The sequence below is a fragment of the Macrobrachium nipponense genome, chromosome 12 (assembly GCF_015104395.2).
Source record: "Macrobrachium nipponense isolate FS-2020 chromosome 12, ASM1510439v2, whole genome shotgun sequence".
Lineage (NCBI taxonomy): Eukaryota > Metazoa > Arthropoda > Malacostraca > Decapoda > Palaemonidae > Macrobrachium > Macrobrachium nipponense.
Window position 1 is genome coordinate 101,563,485 of NC_087205.1, and position 16,854 is coordinate 101,580,338.

General features: G+C 37.8%; 1 protein-coding gene across 1 annotated transcript; it reads left to right on the top strand.

Annotated features, from left to right (window-relative positions):
- The first annotated feature begins 9,125 nt into the window (after nucleotides 1–9,125).
- Nucleotides 9,126–16,399, top strand: LOC135224707 (ATP synthase subunit delta, mitochondrial-like). The gene is made up of 3 exons (XM_064263979.1): nucleotides 9,126–9,225; nucleotides 10,171–10,363; nucleotides 15,991–16,399. Exons 1-3 carry the CDS (start codon nucleotides 9,196–9,198, stop codon nucleotides 16,167–16,169), a joined length of 402 nt encoding a protein of 133 aa, XP_064120049.1. The 5' UTR covers nucleotides 9,126–9,195; the 3' UTR covers nucleotides 16,170–16,399.
- The last annotated feature ends 455 nt before the right edge of the window (nucleotides 16,400–16,854 follow it).

Sequence of the window (16,854 nt, forward strand, 5' to 3'; positions counted from 1 at the left end):
AGTGGTTGTTTTATAACTATTGTGTTGGTCTTTTCAATAAGGATATTCAGTCATTGTTTTATCATCTGTTAGAAAATTAAAGTCTTTACTTCAGTGTGACATAAAGAAAAGGGTAAAAGAATTATCATTGTTATTTATTCTAGATGTTTTTCATACATATACATACAGGAGATTAAAACACCTATAATAACTGGAGGTACCACTCCTAGACGTAGTATTGATACTTTAAAACTGTATTTCTGGGATAGAAAAAACTCTGTTACTTCTGCTTGCAGCCATTAATAAGCATCAGAACTGTCTCCGATTATGAAACCTTTGAAGGGAATAGTCTGAAAAATTCACCGGTGGCGTCACTCTTTAGTGGTCACCGTTGTTGTAGCTATAACTTTGACAGTCGTTGTCGTACCTGTGCGGTTGTGACTGGTGACATTTGAGTAGAGGTTGTAACGTTTGTTGAACAGCAGCTGCAGTGTCTGTGTCCAGATAGCAACGGGCGTGAAGACGTGAGCATTTCTGTCTGTGGTAGATTAACCAGACTGCTGATGGGGTTGGGGCTTACTTTCTGGATAATTTTCTTCTCCTTAAGCCCTGGACATTTAAAAAAAAAATAACCGCCTCAGTGGCGTGGTTGGTTTGGTCGTTGCCTGCCACCTCGGTGGCCGCTAGTTCAATTTTCGGGCATTCCATTGAAGTGTGAGATATGTGTATTTCTGGTGATAGAAGCTCACTCTCAACGTGGTTCGGAAGTCACGTAAAGCCGTTGGTCCCGTTGCTGAATAACCACAGGTTCCATGCAACGTAAAAACATACAAACAAAATTATTAAAAATCTTAATAGTGTCTCGATGCGATACCCCGTTAATTTATCACTACCCAAAGGACATCAGGAATCCATTAATTAACTTATATTTCAATAAAATTCAAATGGATTCCGATAAATATAAAATACTTTATTCTCATGAAGGTGCCTAAGAACAAACGAACAATAACCGAAACTTCTGCGGTTTTTCAAAAAAAAAAATATGAAAGATCCGTGTCTGAGAAGTAACCAGAAGTTAAAATTAATTAGAAAAGCAGCGTTGTTAAATTTTCTCAAACACAAATGTCAGTACAAGAGGAATATTCTGCAATCGACATCTTTAATCGTAGTGGTTGTACCGAACTGCTAACCAGATTCTGCCCAGGTACAAGATAATAGGAGATTCTGCCCAGGTACAAGAAAATGAGGAGATTCTGCCCAGGTACAAGATAATAGGAGATTCTGCCCAGGTACAAGATAATAGGAGATTCTGCCCAGGTACAGGATAATGAGGAGATTCTGCCCAGGTACAAGATAATGAGGAGATTCTGCCCAGGTACAAGATAATGAGGAGATTCTGCCCAGGTACAAGATAATGAGGAGATTCTGCCCAGGTACAAGATAATGAGGAGATTCTGCCCAGGTACAAGATAATGAGGAGATTCTGCCCAGGTACAAGATAATGAGGAAGGGCCAAGTCAAGTGGCGTCTCGACTTATTTCATAACAGGATCAGATTGATGTTCAAATTCCCAAAGAAGTCATATGAGTCCCAACCTGCATATCAGCTATATGACCTGTCCAAGGTCACTAGGGAACCAGGCTGAAGTATTATCCACCGAAATATAATAGTTTTAGTTGGTATCTGTTAAAATAATTGTAACAAAATATTTCATCTTTCTCTTAAAAAAAGGGAGGGGAGCGCCTCAGTGGCGTGGTTGGTTTAGTGTTTGCTTCTCACCTCGGTGGTCGCGGGTTCGATTCTCGGCCATTCCATTGAGGAGTGAGAGATGTGTATTTCTGGTGATAGAAGTTCACTCTCGACGTGGTTCGGAAGTCACGTAAAGCCGTTGGTCCCGTTGCTGAATAACCACTGGTTCCATGCAACGTAAAAACGCCATACAATCAATCTTAAAAGTTGGTATTTTTACACGTCACTCTTTCGCTGCTTGGATACAAAAGTGTCTACATGACAAATTGTATAATGTGGAAACTTCGTAAACGTTTCTACAATCTCTCTGAAAATTGGGTTGCATCACCGTATGCTTTATTACCTCTCTCTCTCTCTCTCTCTCTCTCTCTCTCTCTCTCTCTCTCTCTCTCTCTCTCTCTCTCTCTCTCTCTCTCTCTCTCTCTCAGCGTCAGATTACTTGTATTAGGGCTTGTGCCTTGTATGATAAGGCGCCCTATGAGGTAATGTTAGACTAGCGATAATCTATACGTTAAGTCGGTTGGTATTGCACTTCCATCTTCAATGGAGTGTCTGGGGTTTTGTAGATCACTTACGAAGTCGGGTATTATCTTTACGACGATGTGTTAAACTCATGGTTCGGTGAGGTTCTTGTAGAAAACACTAAGTATAAAAAATTATATATTCTTCTGAAGTTTTACATGGTGAAGATCAGATATGATTGTACAAGTCTTCTAATAACGATAGCTTGATCGCTTCTGCCAATGATGATGGCTAATCCTATTCCTCTACATGATAAAGCTTAGGTAAAGAGGTACAGGTCTTCTAATGACGATAGCTAACTCTGTTCTGCCTGTCTACCATCTCTGTTACAAGTTATGAAGGAACAGACAGTAGTTCGAACATATGAACATACTTACAAATGACATAGTTTCATACGAACACACAATCGAATGAGACACGCTACAGATCACGTAGGCGGTAGTTGTCTCAAGCAGGGAGCTTGGACTAATGTTTATAAAACCAATTGAATGACTACAGGTGACGGCATGTTATCTTAGCCTACTTTTATTGTATACGTCATCTTTAGCGTCTCTAGTCTGATCACATTCCTGCAAGCAATCTGGTTGACCTCTTTAGTTTTAGACTTTTATATATATGGACTAACATTCCATATTTTTATTATGTAAACACTTACACTTGCACTTTCCAACGCCTTTTCGTTATGGGATGCGCCAGCGGCCGGATTTCGAGAAATAAGAAATTAGTTATTGGCAGTTTCGACAGGTTAATATCCATATGAACACATAATAAGAAATTGTTGGTGGAAAGAAACTTCAGGGAGGCTTGCAGTCAATTTTTCTGCTTTTAATGGACAACAAATTATTGCAAAACTTCACATGATCGCCCTAACCCTTTGAGGGGAACTTGGGCAATACTACTTTAGTAACCCTATCAAGATATCAGTTTTCTCGCTGTTGAAAGTAATAAAGAAAACGTAAATATATAACTTGGGTAACTAAAGAAAAGTTGTAAGTTCAAACGCGTGATATATTGGATCATATGAAGTTTTGCGATAGTCTGTCTCCCACCAGGATTAAATGTCAAGAAAGTAACTTTTTACTTAGGTATAGATACACATCAAGGCCAAGTATTTATCGGAGTTTATTTGTTGGTAAAGAAGGTGTATTTTCGCAGATTAATCACCGTCTACTTAGTACCACAGGTTACGAAATTTATTGCACGATGAGCAATATATTATAAAATTTTCTCAAGAGATTAATATTAAAGTAGTAAAAAGTCACATCTCAGAGATCAATACACGATATCATCGGAATATTGTGGGTGAAGTGAAGATAACTATTGATGTCAAATTTGTCACCATGAGAAATATTCTGGGCTGCATTTTTTTTTTCTCGCAAATAAGTAGATTAAATACCTAAACTTAGAGCTGAATTCGTTTGTTTCTTAATGAGAAGTTTTAAGCATTGGTAGAATAATTAAACGGGAAAATTTGAAGCAAATACGTTTAATTTTTTACCAGTTTACGAACGCCTCTGAAGAAAATGCATTCTACACCCATCATGGTCAAAACAGGAAAAAACATGCATTTCGTTATTTTCGTAACAGAAGGTAAGATATATATATATATATATATATATATATATATATATATATATATATATATATATATATATAAGGTAAAGCCACGAAGGAAAAATAAACAACGTAGTTTCTGCAGATCTTTCTACTCAACGTCCTTTACTCAGCAGATAAAACTGACTTACATGAGGAATTAACAGTACAGGAAAGGTCGTATAACTGACAGATAGGGATTATAAGGAGATTAGTATCTAGAATCCGGCACACCTGGAGAATGAGTAACGTTTCCCAAACAAGCATAAACATGGGTACAATAAAAAAAAGAGATTAAGTCAATCTGCTCAGACAAGGACAAGACAATTAAAGGATAATATAGGGCGACAGCTATTCAGAACTTGGTAAACAAAACTTATTCACAATGCATATTAAACATACATATACAACGAAGATATCTGTAAGTTAGCTAATTTGTATTTAAGTCTGTAATCATATCTTTGGCTTGAACATCAGCACAAAGAAGAGTGAGATCATGTTTGTGAGTAAGGATGACGATTGGGTGCACATGGAGGATATGACAATCAGAGGACAGGAACTCATGCAAGTTGAGAAGTTTGTATAATTGGGAAGTGTGGTAACAGCAGACGGGGAGGGAACAAATTTGAACGTTTGGCCAAGGCATAAATCAGCTTGAAAACTAAGATGAGAATATTCAATGCAGTAGTACTACAAGTCTGATGTATGGTTCGTCCACCTGGGCACTGATCAGAACCAAATAAAATACCATGCTGAAAAAAATATTTAACAAAAGTAAATAAATAAACAGAAAATATGCAGATTCCATGAAGGAGTGCACTCTCATTTGCGGAATCGCCAAATCCTCCACATATTTTGCAATGGAGCATTTTTGGTATTTCTATATAAGCATTCCGACGGCATTGACCGCATCGTTCGTCCCCGCGAATACGAAGGTCCAACCAGGAATTTGGGCGTCAAATGTATTTCGCCGTGTTCAGTACGAGCCCTTGGGGGTTAATTACAGTCGTCCGAATAAATATTACTTAAAATTCTTGTTCAGGAGGTAAAACTGCATAGAAAAACCGCAACTGCCATAGTCGAGGCCGCCGCGGAATAGTAAATAGATCTACCTTCTTTTTTGCACATATATATATATATATATATATATATATATATATATAATATATATATTAATAATAATAATCCACTTATTGACGTGAAACTTAATGTTTAACAGACCGTCCTCGTGAGTAAATTAAGAAAGAAGAAGAATTCAAGCGACGGTGCTGCCCTCTTGCAGACGGCTGTTGAGCTACTCACCCAGATCCGTCGGATACAATAATTATTATACCACACAAGTATGTATAGTGGAAATATTAATTCCTATATCAAGATAACTTCCAGTGTTTCGTTTATCTTGAAGTTGAGGGGCATTTAGGTTTGATTTAAGTGCAAAATTTAGTAGTTAATTGGTTTAAAGGTTTATATTTTCGTCTGCTACTACTGGGTACTATCTCTGCCAGCTGAGCCGGTTGTTTAGTGGGGCCTAAATTTGTTTCGACAGAAACTTATATAACACCATTAACTAAGTAGGCGTTTATGGAATAGTATCCTAATGTTGAATTTCATTTACAGTTTAATGCCCATTTAGCACGCTTGCGGGTGTATTAACGTGCTTAAACGGCTTTTAATTGATTACTAGGCTTCGTACTTTAGCTAGGGAGCGTAAGTCAACCGAAGGTCTCGAGTAGACTTAGACCGGTTGTAGGTAATCTTTTTATTTTTAAATATCACCCCAGACTGTCTACTCCAAGGCTAAGGCTAACCATTGATTTTAATATACAAATAGGTAGTAGCCAAGTGCGCAAGCTAGGCAGACCGTCTGCTAGCTTAAACTAGCTAGGTATGTCCACAATTGCATACCTTTTACGTAGGCTAGGTACTACCTAGGTACCTAGCCTATATTTAGTAATTACTAGGCTAGATATCTTCGAGTACTACTCCTGACCACAGTACCCTAGTAGGTGCAAAAGTACGTAAATAGCTAGTACTTGTTTACAATCTGTGATTGTGTTAACTGGTTTACCAGCTGCGCTGGGAAAATAGGTATCCTAAGTAGCCTTATTGTTAAGACCGAATGTTTGTTAGCTATGAAAAGTACAAATTGATTTTTAAAATTAGTCATTTTGTTAAAATTTGCAACGAATGTAGAACGACAAGAATGCTTACCGTGGACGAAAGCAACCCTGATCTTGCCTGGAATGCCCTGTCCTGACCTAACCAGACTTCCTTACCTTCCTAACCTCACTTAGGGGGCCTTCCCTTGACCTGACCTGGCCTGGACCTTGCCAAGTAACACCAAACATTGGAAGCAGTGGAGTAAGTTTACGTTTGGAGGTAGCCCTGTCGTTCTGCAAACTACCTATCCTAAAATTACTTGTAGCCTTTTCTCAGTGGAGTTGGTAATAGGCCTTGTGTATTTTGGTTTCCTTGATTAGGCTATTATTAATTATATACCTTATTAGAGTTCAAAAGCAAGGCATAGTTATTGCATATTGGTGTAGCAGTTCTGCATACCTGTGTGATCGTGCTCGCAAGGAAAAGAGGATCAGGGATGAATTATGAATTTCTGTTAAAAGTTAAACTAATGAAAGACTAACAAGCAAGAGAACATCCTTCAGTGGGCTAAGTTTTAATTGGTAATGTTTTAATAGCCCATTACCATTAACTCTACTGTATACAAGAGGTACATCTTTGGCAGAAGCAGATGTCGACATTGGGGAACAGTACATACTCTAGTAAGAGCAAATGACCTAAAACAGATGCATAGATTTTAAAACTTATAAATATGTTAGGCCTTATGTACAGTACGTAACTTCAGTGTGTCATTTGCTGACACTTTCGTTGGATGTTTTTTTAAAGTGAGATGTGAATCAAAAGTTACAGCAAAGACGGTTAAATCCCTAGACTCATTTAGCAGTCATCCACCTGTAAGGGAGGATTGGGGTGAAAATCAGGACAAAAGCTACTAATCAATAGTGTTGTTATTCTACTACTGAAGTTCAGCCTCATTCCCCACTGATTACATCATTCGCTAACTGCTCCATGTTGTGATTAAGGCTAAGGGCGCTTCATTTCTTATAAGTAGAGACTTCCTACTCCTACAAGTGGCATATCATCAGCGTACTGAATTTTGATTTTCCAGACTAATAACTATAGTAAATTCATCATCAGAATGGTTACCAAATATGGTGAAAGATGTCTAAAGTCTGGCAGAGTATAATTTCTTGAAAATTTCTGACTTTCTTATTTTTTCTAGAGAGAGTCTTTTTCCAAGATTAGATGGTTATATTTGCAGGTAGGGTGGTATTTCTACAGAAGCAATCCGCGGTGACCTAGTCTATGGCAATTGAAGTTTTCCTATGATATTTTACTTACTGAACAAGAATTTAAAGTAATATTTATTCGGATGACTGTAATTAACCCCCAGGGGCCAGTACTAAAAACAGCGAAATACATTAGATGCCCCAATCCCTAGTGGATGTCGTATCCGCGGTTACGTTCCTTGCAGTTCGTGCAGAACTATTCTTTAGAATTACCCTGCAAGAAACGTAACCGTGGATACGACATCTACCAGGTATTGGGGCGTCCAATGTATTTCGCCGTGTTTAGTATTGGCCCCTGGGGGTTAATTACAGTCATCCGAATAAACATTACTTAAAATTCTTATTCAGTAGGTATAACTGCATAGAAAAACCGCAACTGCCACAATCTGGGCCGCCACGGATAGGTACCCTAGATCTACCAGTAGGGTAATTAAGAAAGTGGGACAGTGCTGGTATTACCATTATGAATGAGTGCCAAATAATCCTGATGGGTTCTGGTGCTTGGTCCTCAAGACCTAAATTTCATAATCAGTCAATTATGGCTGACATTGCAACAAGTGCATTATGAACATCGATGCACATATACAATTGAAATATTTTCAACATTATTTTAATTTGAATGAGTTTTTCTTTTGTTAGTTGAAATATGATTTATATGCTAAGAAAACCCTGTGTAGCAAATATGGTAAGCCACAAGTCCCGGCCAGGCTGTTAAGAAAAAGACTGACACGGTGGCATAGGTGCGTGGTCTTGACCACTCTTCACCCGATATACACACACGTTGCCAGATCTCACAAGATTCCTTGCTTTCATCTGCATTTTAACCGGATCCAGCTAGGCGTTAGAAATTATTCTATTGTTAAGACCTCAGGTTTGTAGCTATGAAAAATACAAATTGTCTTGGAAAATTTGTCATTTTTTATAGGAACTCTAGATGCAAGTAGCCCAGGCTTAGTCTTCCATTAAGTTGACCTAAGCATATTTAGTAAAAAACTTAAAATATGTTTATGATACTTTGGAAATACCATACATTGCCTTTTATATTGGAATATTCCATAACGTAAGTTGGAAATGGTCATTGAAGCATGGTAACAAGTTATTTGATAGGTGTTAGGTGAGTGGGTCAGAGGTATAGACAAAATCTCCCTTCACCGGCTTTAAGCCAGCTCTTGTTCTATGTCGAAGATTCTTGTTTTGTGTGTGTGTGTATTTTTCAACAAATGCTAGCTGTGAGCAAGAAGAGTGAACTACAGGTTTGAAGGAAGTAAGTGGGGCCTTTGAACTATGGGCATTTAAAGTCCTGGTTTGTGGGTAGGGCTCTTTTGTGCAGAGGAATATGTTCAGCTAAAAATGGAGGAATGCATAAGTCATTTACCAGTGTCTTGATTTGTGTGTGCATGTAGTATGTATGCACTTTGCCCTTGATACAGTTGAATTTTTTCCTCTTCCTCCTGGACTTCACTCCCTCCCCGACACTGCCAGGTTTTCCGACCTCCTTCACTGCAGACTCCATGGGTTCCTGACTTTTTTGTTCTGACTTTTTTTTTTTTTTTTTTTTTTTTTTTTTTTTCTCCTCCTCCTCTAATTCACTTTCTCTGCCTATTTTATTTCTCCACTTGCTTAGTTCAAGGAGGCAAAATGTGTGAAGACTGATGACCAACAAATGCTCTTTAATGGTTGACCCAGGTGCCTACGTAACTATGATTGATAATGTGGACATCCCTATGTTTTTAATTGGGTAATTCTTGATCTGGGTAGTTTTCTCATGATGCCAATGTTTTCTTTGACCATGGTTAATTAAATACTTTAATCCACCTTAAACGTAATTTTATTTAGTGTTAAAAGAATAGAAAATTATTTTTGTAGAAACTTAGAAATATAAAGAATGTTAAATTGACTTTTTCCCCCAGAATGTTGCCGAGTAGCTTCATCTGTTGTCCGACAGGTACCACGTTTTGGTACCAGGGCATACTCCGATGCCCCAATGGCCTTCACATTTGCTTCACAGAATCAGGTTTGTTGCATTAATATACATGGTGAATTAGTTTGATATATGGTAGTGTGATTTGTTGATGCCGTACAAAAGCATTACGTCCAAGCTTATGCAGTTTAGAGATGTAATTTTGTATTACTACTGAAGGACTTATTCTTTTAAGGTATCAGGGACTAGTATTGCAATTGTCTTTAGTGAAAGATGTATAATAATAACCATTGGATAATTCAGTTATCTTGCTACCTATTTAAGAAATTTTAGCTGATTAGACCTTAAATTTTTATTATTAACAGTTTATGAAGGCTGTTTTAGTAAAAATTCTGTAATCTACTATATACCAATACTATATGCAAATAATTATGAATTTACACATGTATAATGAGTGCTGAAATGGAAAATACTTTATGTAAAAGTAGATGTGATTTATAGCATGAAAACTATTTTAGATATTTTGTATAGCAGCATAAAACTATGCAGTCTTGTGTTTCAGCCATTTGATGTTGAAATATACCTGTAACGGGATTATGCAAAGCCCTGTATACAATATAAAAAAAATGGAGATAATGCCTGGTGAAAAAACCCCAGTTTTTAATCATACAACAAAAGGTTATTGATAGTATTTTTCAAAATAACAAAGAATGGACAAGCTCAAAAGAGAGTGAATATAATGTGTGCAGTATATACAATTTTACTTGCATTCAGATGTGTTTACATGCTCAGATTTTAAATAAATTGTATATTACAATAAGGAAAATATAATGAATACAGTAAGAGAGAATGAAATTACTGGGCTATTTTATGAGTGGAAAGCATACTTCAGTATCATAAGTGGTACAGCATTTACTTAATTGTATTGTTTTTTTTTTTTTTTCTTTTATTAATAGTAATGATGTAGATGGTACATAAGTTTATGTTGATTTTGCTATGCCTCTTCTTTATATTCATGCATTATTTTGCTACATGCAGGTATTCTACAATTCTGTAGGTGTTAGACAAATTGATGTTCCCTCCTTCTCTGGAAGTTTTGGTATCCTGCCTGCTCACGTACCCTCCTTAGCTGTCTTGAAACCTGGAGTAATGACTGTGTTTGAGAGCGATGGAACAGCCAAGAAGTTCTTCGTGAGCTCTGGAATTGTAACAATCAATGAAGATTCTTCAGGTAATGATTATTATTAATTAGCTTTGTTAAGTGTAGGTAAAATCATAGTGTGTTAGTTGTAGGACAAATTATTTACTGGTAATCTTTCCCTGAAGCTCGGCAGATTAGAAGTAGAATTGTAACATCAAGGAATAATAGAAATATTGGTTGTTCATATACAAAACAAACCTTCAGTCTTAACATTAGGGTAAATCTAGTGAGCTGTAAAACTAATTTTAAAAATTGTGCATGCAAGGAACTGTTGGCATCTGTACTTGATCACAAGCAATGCCTTCGGCATCTTGTGATCGCATCACATACTTTCTTACAGCCTTCAAGAAGGACAGGCTTTGGCCTGCTTTTGTTTTTCTGTTTTCAGTGTGTGTGCTTTCTGTTAGATTGTTCCAGTATCAGGATTATCAAGAATAATTTTACCTCCCCATCAAAGGTTTCTTCAGGGTCTCGCAAGAAACAGGAAATACCCTGGTAGTAGGTGCACAGAAAATGTATGTACAATTACCAATCCTTGTTCTGTATGTGGTTTTTTGTCGGTAGAACAATGGAAAAACTATATGAGAAGGGCCAGTACAGGAGAAATGAGACAAAGGGAGCACATAATTATTGTATTGCAATACACCCCCTGAACACCTGAATAAGCCCTGGTCACTTACCAGCCCGAACCATCATTTATTAAAAATTTACCAAATCTTTGGTTAAAATAAACCAACGATCAGTGTTGCCAATCTCCTGGCAAACACCCTCGTTACCAGCCCACCGCTGATAGCCCTGCCTCACGGGCCGGGTTCACACCTGCCCTCTCACGGTCAATCACTTATCGTTCGCGGTGGAGTACAGATGTATCCACAGCGAACTCCTTTTTGGTCTTGCCCGGCCTTCATTTGCACCTTTGATTTGATTGATTTTGGTGACGAATTACGCATCCCTTTGGATTACTGTTGGATGGCTCTTAATACCTTGTCATCAGACATTGATTCTGCAAAGGAAGAAACAACACAAGCTACGACAAACTGCTACTGCATTCTCGGCCACGACATCACAGAAAAACGACGAGAACGGAAGTTGTCAACAACGTATCGTCTTTGCCAACAATGCAAGAAAAAGGATAGAGTACCCTATGACACGATAGTCATTCCTTATGCGTAAATTGTAGGCCTGTTCAATATAATGTAAGACCAGATGTTTGGAATGTCAGGAGTGGTCTTTGGACCAGATGTTAGGGTATCTCAAACGTAGGAAGGTCTTGTATTAAGAAGTAAGTGTAGGCAGGAAGAGACTAACGTAGATCAAGATAAAGACTTAGAGACAGTGCTCTTTAAGAGACTTTGAGAGTAGGCTAGACATCGAGTATGACATCTCTGTTACCGATTTTATGTCAAGATTAAGTGAGGATAGATCGAGCAATAGGGATACTGAAATTACTAATCGTTCTTTTCCAGCTCCCTGCCTGTTCCAGAACCAGCCCTAACCGGTGCTGGGGGTGGGGGTTATGGGGATCCGCAAGCCCACAGGGCAGGATCCGCCGCCCCCTCCCCCCTGGCACGGAGCAGGCAGTGTTGGCAGCAGATTCCCCTTCCCTCGATGTGTAAGTTCTCAGGATGATAAAAACTTAGGTCAGACATAGACGAGTAGGGATAATAGGCTACACAGTGTTTAGTTTAGAAAGAGTAGAAGTGCAGGCTTCTTCGGGTCGATTTTCTATTAAAAGTAGTAGTTTATAGAGGCACAGTGTCCTTAGAGCATCTTTAGGCTTTTCCCTGCTTCGAGTTTCCTTGCATCAGAAGCTTTTAGGCCTATGGTTGGTCTTTCAGATATGCTCCTTTGTCGTTTTAAGGTTACTTTCCTCTACTTATACGATACGATAATTGTTAATATCAACTAATTCTCCGTTCAATGCATATTGACTTACGATATTCAAGCATGGAGAGAAATCGAATAAAATTAACTACAGTTAGCCTAGTGCTCACGATGATATATCGTATGCATATTCAGTAGCCTAGCCTAAAGTATTCGCAGTACAACATATCGATAGTTATTTTTATATTGGCTAACGCTGTAGGCTCAAGGCATTCTGACTTCTGATAATTCAGTACAGGTGTAATTGAAAACGACGAGAATCCGATCGGAGGATAATTAATATGAATGTAATCGAACAGAATGAAGATCGGTTTTCTTTCTGTCCTGACTAAAGCATTATAATTGTATTATATGTATCATCATATTAGCGTAGTATAAACACTTAACTCGGCAGTCATTCACGCTGGAATCAGCGGATGACGAATACGGGTTTGCGTCGCCGTATCCATCTCATTCTCTCCTGATTGCCTAAAATGACTAACGTAACAACACACTCACTTATGCCAAGTTTGTACAAACGTCTTGAAGGAGACGTGTGTTCAACTATGTTGACATTTAACATAGTCAATGAGGTATCTATCTTGGGGCATATAATCAGATGGCAGATATAAGGAATTCGTATGTATGACGTCTTCATACGTTTAACCGACTATTGCCGTCAGTATTACATTGCGCTTATGTCAATTACAGTTACAAATTATTACCAGTCGTATTATCAAATTACAATGACAACTGAAATTAATATTAGGCCTAATAAAGTTAATTTAATTACCTTTAAATATTATTTTATTACTTTTCAATTAAATTACAATTACACTAGCTTGTCGTCAAACAGCACTATTGTAAGGAGGTGTGGCTTAGACAGACAAGGATGCCGGCTAGTCTGTTTTTGTTTTTTGTTTTTTTCCTTGGCTCCAGATTCAACCATATCACTTGGTCTCGGCTAATGTTTTTGTCCCTAGTTAGCATATTAATGAATATACTGGATACTTAACTTATGGAACGAAGTCATACTGTTCGTCTTACGATGTAATTTAAGTCCAAAATTTGACTGATACGTCTCATTGGAAGCTAGTTTTTCCATCGGTTAGATGGCGTTAAATTTAGGAATTCTGTTCGTTTTTCACTCGTTTTCATAGGTATTACGAACCTTACACTTTATATACTTTATTAATCCTTTGTCTGTGTAAAAAAAAAAAAAAAACAGTAATGAGCTCTTTCATGCTATTAGTTTCTTTTACCACGGCTGCGTTTGAATTCATACAAAAGCTCGGGACTTCTGTCCAGGTTGCTGATGCACGTAATTTTGCCTTATTAGCTTCAGCTGCATTTATAACATGAATACAGTAATTACCGTCACACGCGGATGAATACAATAACGGATGTTGCTATCGGATTCGATTACTGTCATACGCTGATCAATACAATAAAGTGATGTTGTTATAGGAGTCGATCGCATTAACAACAAGTTCTCGTTCGGTTGTTCATAGCTTTACGGAGTTATACGAGTATATTATCGTTAAGATAATACCCTTTTAACTTAGAAGAGGGTGCAATTTACGGAGGTGGAGATGTTAGACGATTGTAATTTCCTAAATCTCTCTCTCTTCTCCTCTCTCTCTCTTCTCTCTCTCTCTCTCTCTCGCTCATCTTATCTTACTTTTCTGATTTCATATTCTGATCATCCTATTTTCCACGCTCTCCTAACACTGGACTCATTGTGCAACAGAGGTTTTCTTCCTGTCACACCTTTTCAAACTTTGTCAATTTCCCTTCAGCGCTGACTGACCTCATAGGTCCCAATACTCGGCCTTTGGCCTAAATTCTATTTTTAAACCCAACAATCTTGCTGTCTGAGTTAGTATTAGAGTAGGGAGCGAATATTAGGAATATGTATAAGGTATTCATGATATGATATATCACGAGAGGATTTTAAGTATTAGGACAGATAGGAAAGAACATGTCTGGGTCTATCTGAGGGTATTCTTCCAAGTGCCAACCAGGCAGAGTACAGACAGGCAGGTACAACACTGACAAGAGAGGACATCACTACGATCGACGACACCGTCGCAGACGCACCGATGGACATGGTTGTCTCCTCCGTACATGAGAGGCCTAAGGCCACATAGGAGGTCTTCAGTTTCCCTCCATACATGAGAGGCCGAGAGCCACATGGGAGGTCTTCAGATTCCCTCCATACATGAGAGGCCGAGAGCCACATGGGAGGTCTTCAGATTCCCTCCATACATGAGAGGCCAGAGCCAGCCATGGGAGGTCTTCAGATTCCCTCCATACATGAGAGGCCGAGAGCCACATGGGAGGTCTTCAGTTTTTCCTCTACTCAGGTGAGGCACATAGCCAGCTGAGAGGAAACAGGTTTGTATCCCTCCCGCACTCAATGAAGCTTTATTGGACATTAGGGTAGAGGTGGGCCAGGGAGTTTTTCCCTCCACATATGGGAGGCCTAGAAGGCCACACATGGGAGATTAGTTTGGACGAGTGACAAATGAACTTGAGACTGACCCGCGTACTCAATTATATTGACTGACAATGGTACAGTGGAGGGCCGAGTAGATTTGATTCCCCACCTCCAAATTAATGTTGTTAATCGGGCTTATTCAGGTGTTCAGGGTGGGGGTGTATTGCAATATGAAGTTTTTATTGTAAAACTACAATATTGTAATACCTACCTGAACACCTGAATGATTCCCACCCTCCTCCCCTCTCATACAGAGTTATTGAGTTATGATTGACGTGAGAGGGCAGGTGTGACCGGCCCATGAGGCAGGGCTATCAGCGGTGGGCTGGTAACAAGGGTGTTTGCCAGGAGATTGGCAACACTGATCGTTTATTTTAACCAAAGATTTGGTAAATTTTTAATAAATGATGGTTCGGGCTGGTAAGTGACCAGGGCTTATTCAGGTGTTCAGGTAGGTATTACAATATTAGTTTTACAATAAAAACTTCATTTCTGCAGTGGCAGTATTCCTTTGGATTTTGATGCTCATGACCATGCTCCAATGTCTTTACCTGTCCTGTCTGTAAAAGAGCCAGATATTTTAGCTAACACCATTTACACTGTTATAGTGTACATTGTATATGTTGATTGTGTAAAATCTTCATTTTCTAGCTGATGTGCTAGAGGTTATAGTTGATTTTATTTTCTTATTATAAGAAAAGAAGGAATGGAGCGCTACTGAATTTAGTCAGTACCCATACACAAAGGTTTTAGTTATATCTTTATTCAGGTACTAGATAGAGGATGATGTAAATATTCTTATTTAGATATTATATAGGTAAATTGACACAAAAAGCTCTTTGTTTTTGTTGTTTGAAATCTACATTTGGCTGTTTACACCTTTCATAGATGCTTTGCTATCTTTTTATTTTATTATCTCTATACTGTTATTTTATGCTAACTCCAGAGGAGCATAGAAATTTGATTTCCATATCAGGTTATACTTTTTTTTCTTGATAATGATACAGTTACAGATACATGTAACGAGCTTCCACCTTGTATACACATAAGTTGCCATATGCCACAGATTCCTTGCTTTACAATCTTTCATTGCTTTATAACCGGTTTGCAGCTGGCGCTATTAGATTATTCTATCGTTAAGACCTCAGGTTTGTTAGCTATCAAAAATACAAATTGATAAAAAAATTGTCATTTTTAGATAGTGGTAAGTTTAATATAACAGCAACAGGAAATAGTACACAATTTTGCAGGGACTAGCTGCCATTTGAGTTACAATGATTAATTTGTTTTTCAGTACAAATTCTTGCGGAGGAAGCTGCTGGAGTTGAAGATTTAGATGTTGCGGCTGCAAGAGACGTCCTGTCAAAAGCTCAGAGTGCAGTGAATGCAGCGGCGACTGAGGAGGCTAAGGCTGAAGCACTGATTGCCGTTGAAGTAGCAGAAGAGTTAGTTAAAGCAGCTGAGTCTGCTTAAATGACTAATACCTGTTAGAGAGTTAAAGGACACTTTTTTGGGAACATAGGATGTTTATATGTTTTGTTAGGGAACATGTATTTATATAGGGGAATTCATTGTTTTTAATATAATATATCATGGTTCCCAAACCAAATTTTTAATTAAATATCTTCCAGTGGAAGGGACTTGTATTCATTATTTTGTGCTGATGAAGCTTATGATCCATGTAAATAAAAAATTATTATTTACTTGGTTTTTATACACATTTTCACTATGGTATCTAAGGCCACTTGCCTTTATTAACAAGGAAACACCCTCAGACCTTTTCAGGTTGAACAAATGGCATATGGTATTCAGAAATCTATTAGCAGTTTACTGTTTCAGTTGAGTTACCAGGTATGACTCGAAATGTTTTAATTTTCCTGTGGATAACCACAATATTTTCACTTCCGCAGACCTTTGATGTTCCCACTGTTTGACCTGTTAGTAGGTTTGTAATATTTCATAAGAGAATTTGCAAAAACAATCTTGTTTTAATGAACATTTTTCTTTCTACAGCAAAATTGTGTGTAGAAAATTAATCAGTTCAAACTATTTAAAATATTCCGATAGAAATTTGTATCTTTTAATGAAAAATTGCAATACTGAAAGCTCTAAAAATTATTCCTAATTTTTTCCTATAACAAACTGGTTAATATCACAT

What these genes read in the sequence shown, in the direction of transcription:
- LOC135224707 (XM_064263979.1), top strand. Translation starts at nt 9,196, where the DNA reads ATGGCCTTCACATTTGCTTCACAGAATCAG. An exon ending in CATTTGCTTCACAGAATCAG is followed by an intron (nt 9,226 to 10,170) that starts GTTTGTTGCATT and finishes TGCTACATGCAG; the next exon opens with GTATTCTACAATTCTGTAGG. An exon ending in AATCAATGAAGATTCTTCAG is followed by an intron (nt 10,364 to 15,990) that starts GTAATGATTATT and finishes TTTGTTTTTCAG; the next exon opens with TACAAATTCTTGCGGAGGAA.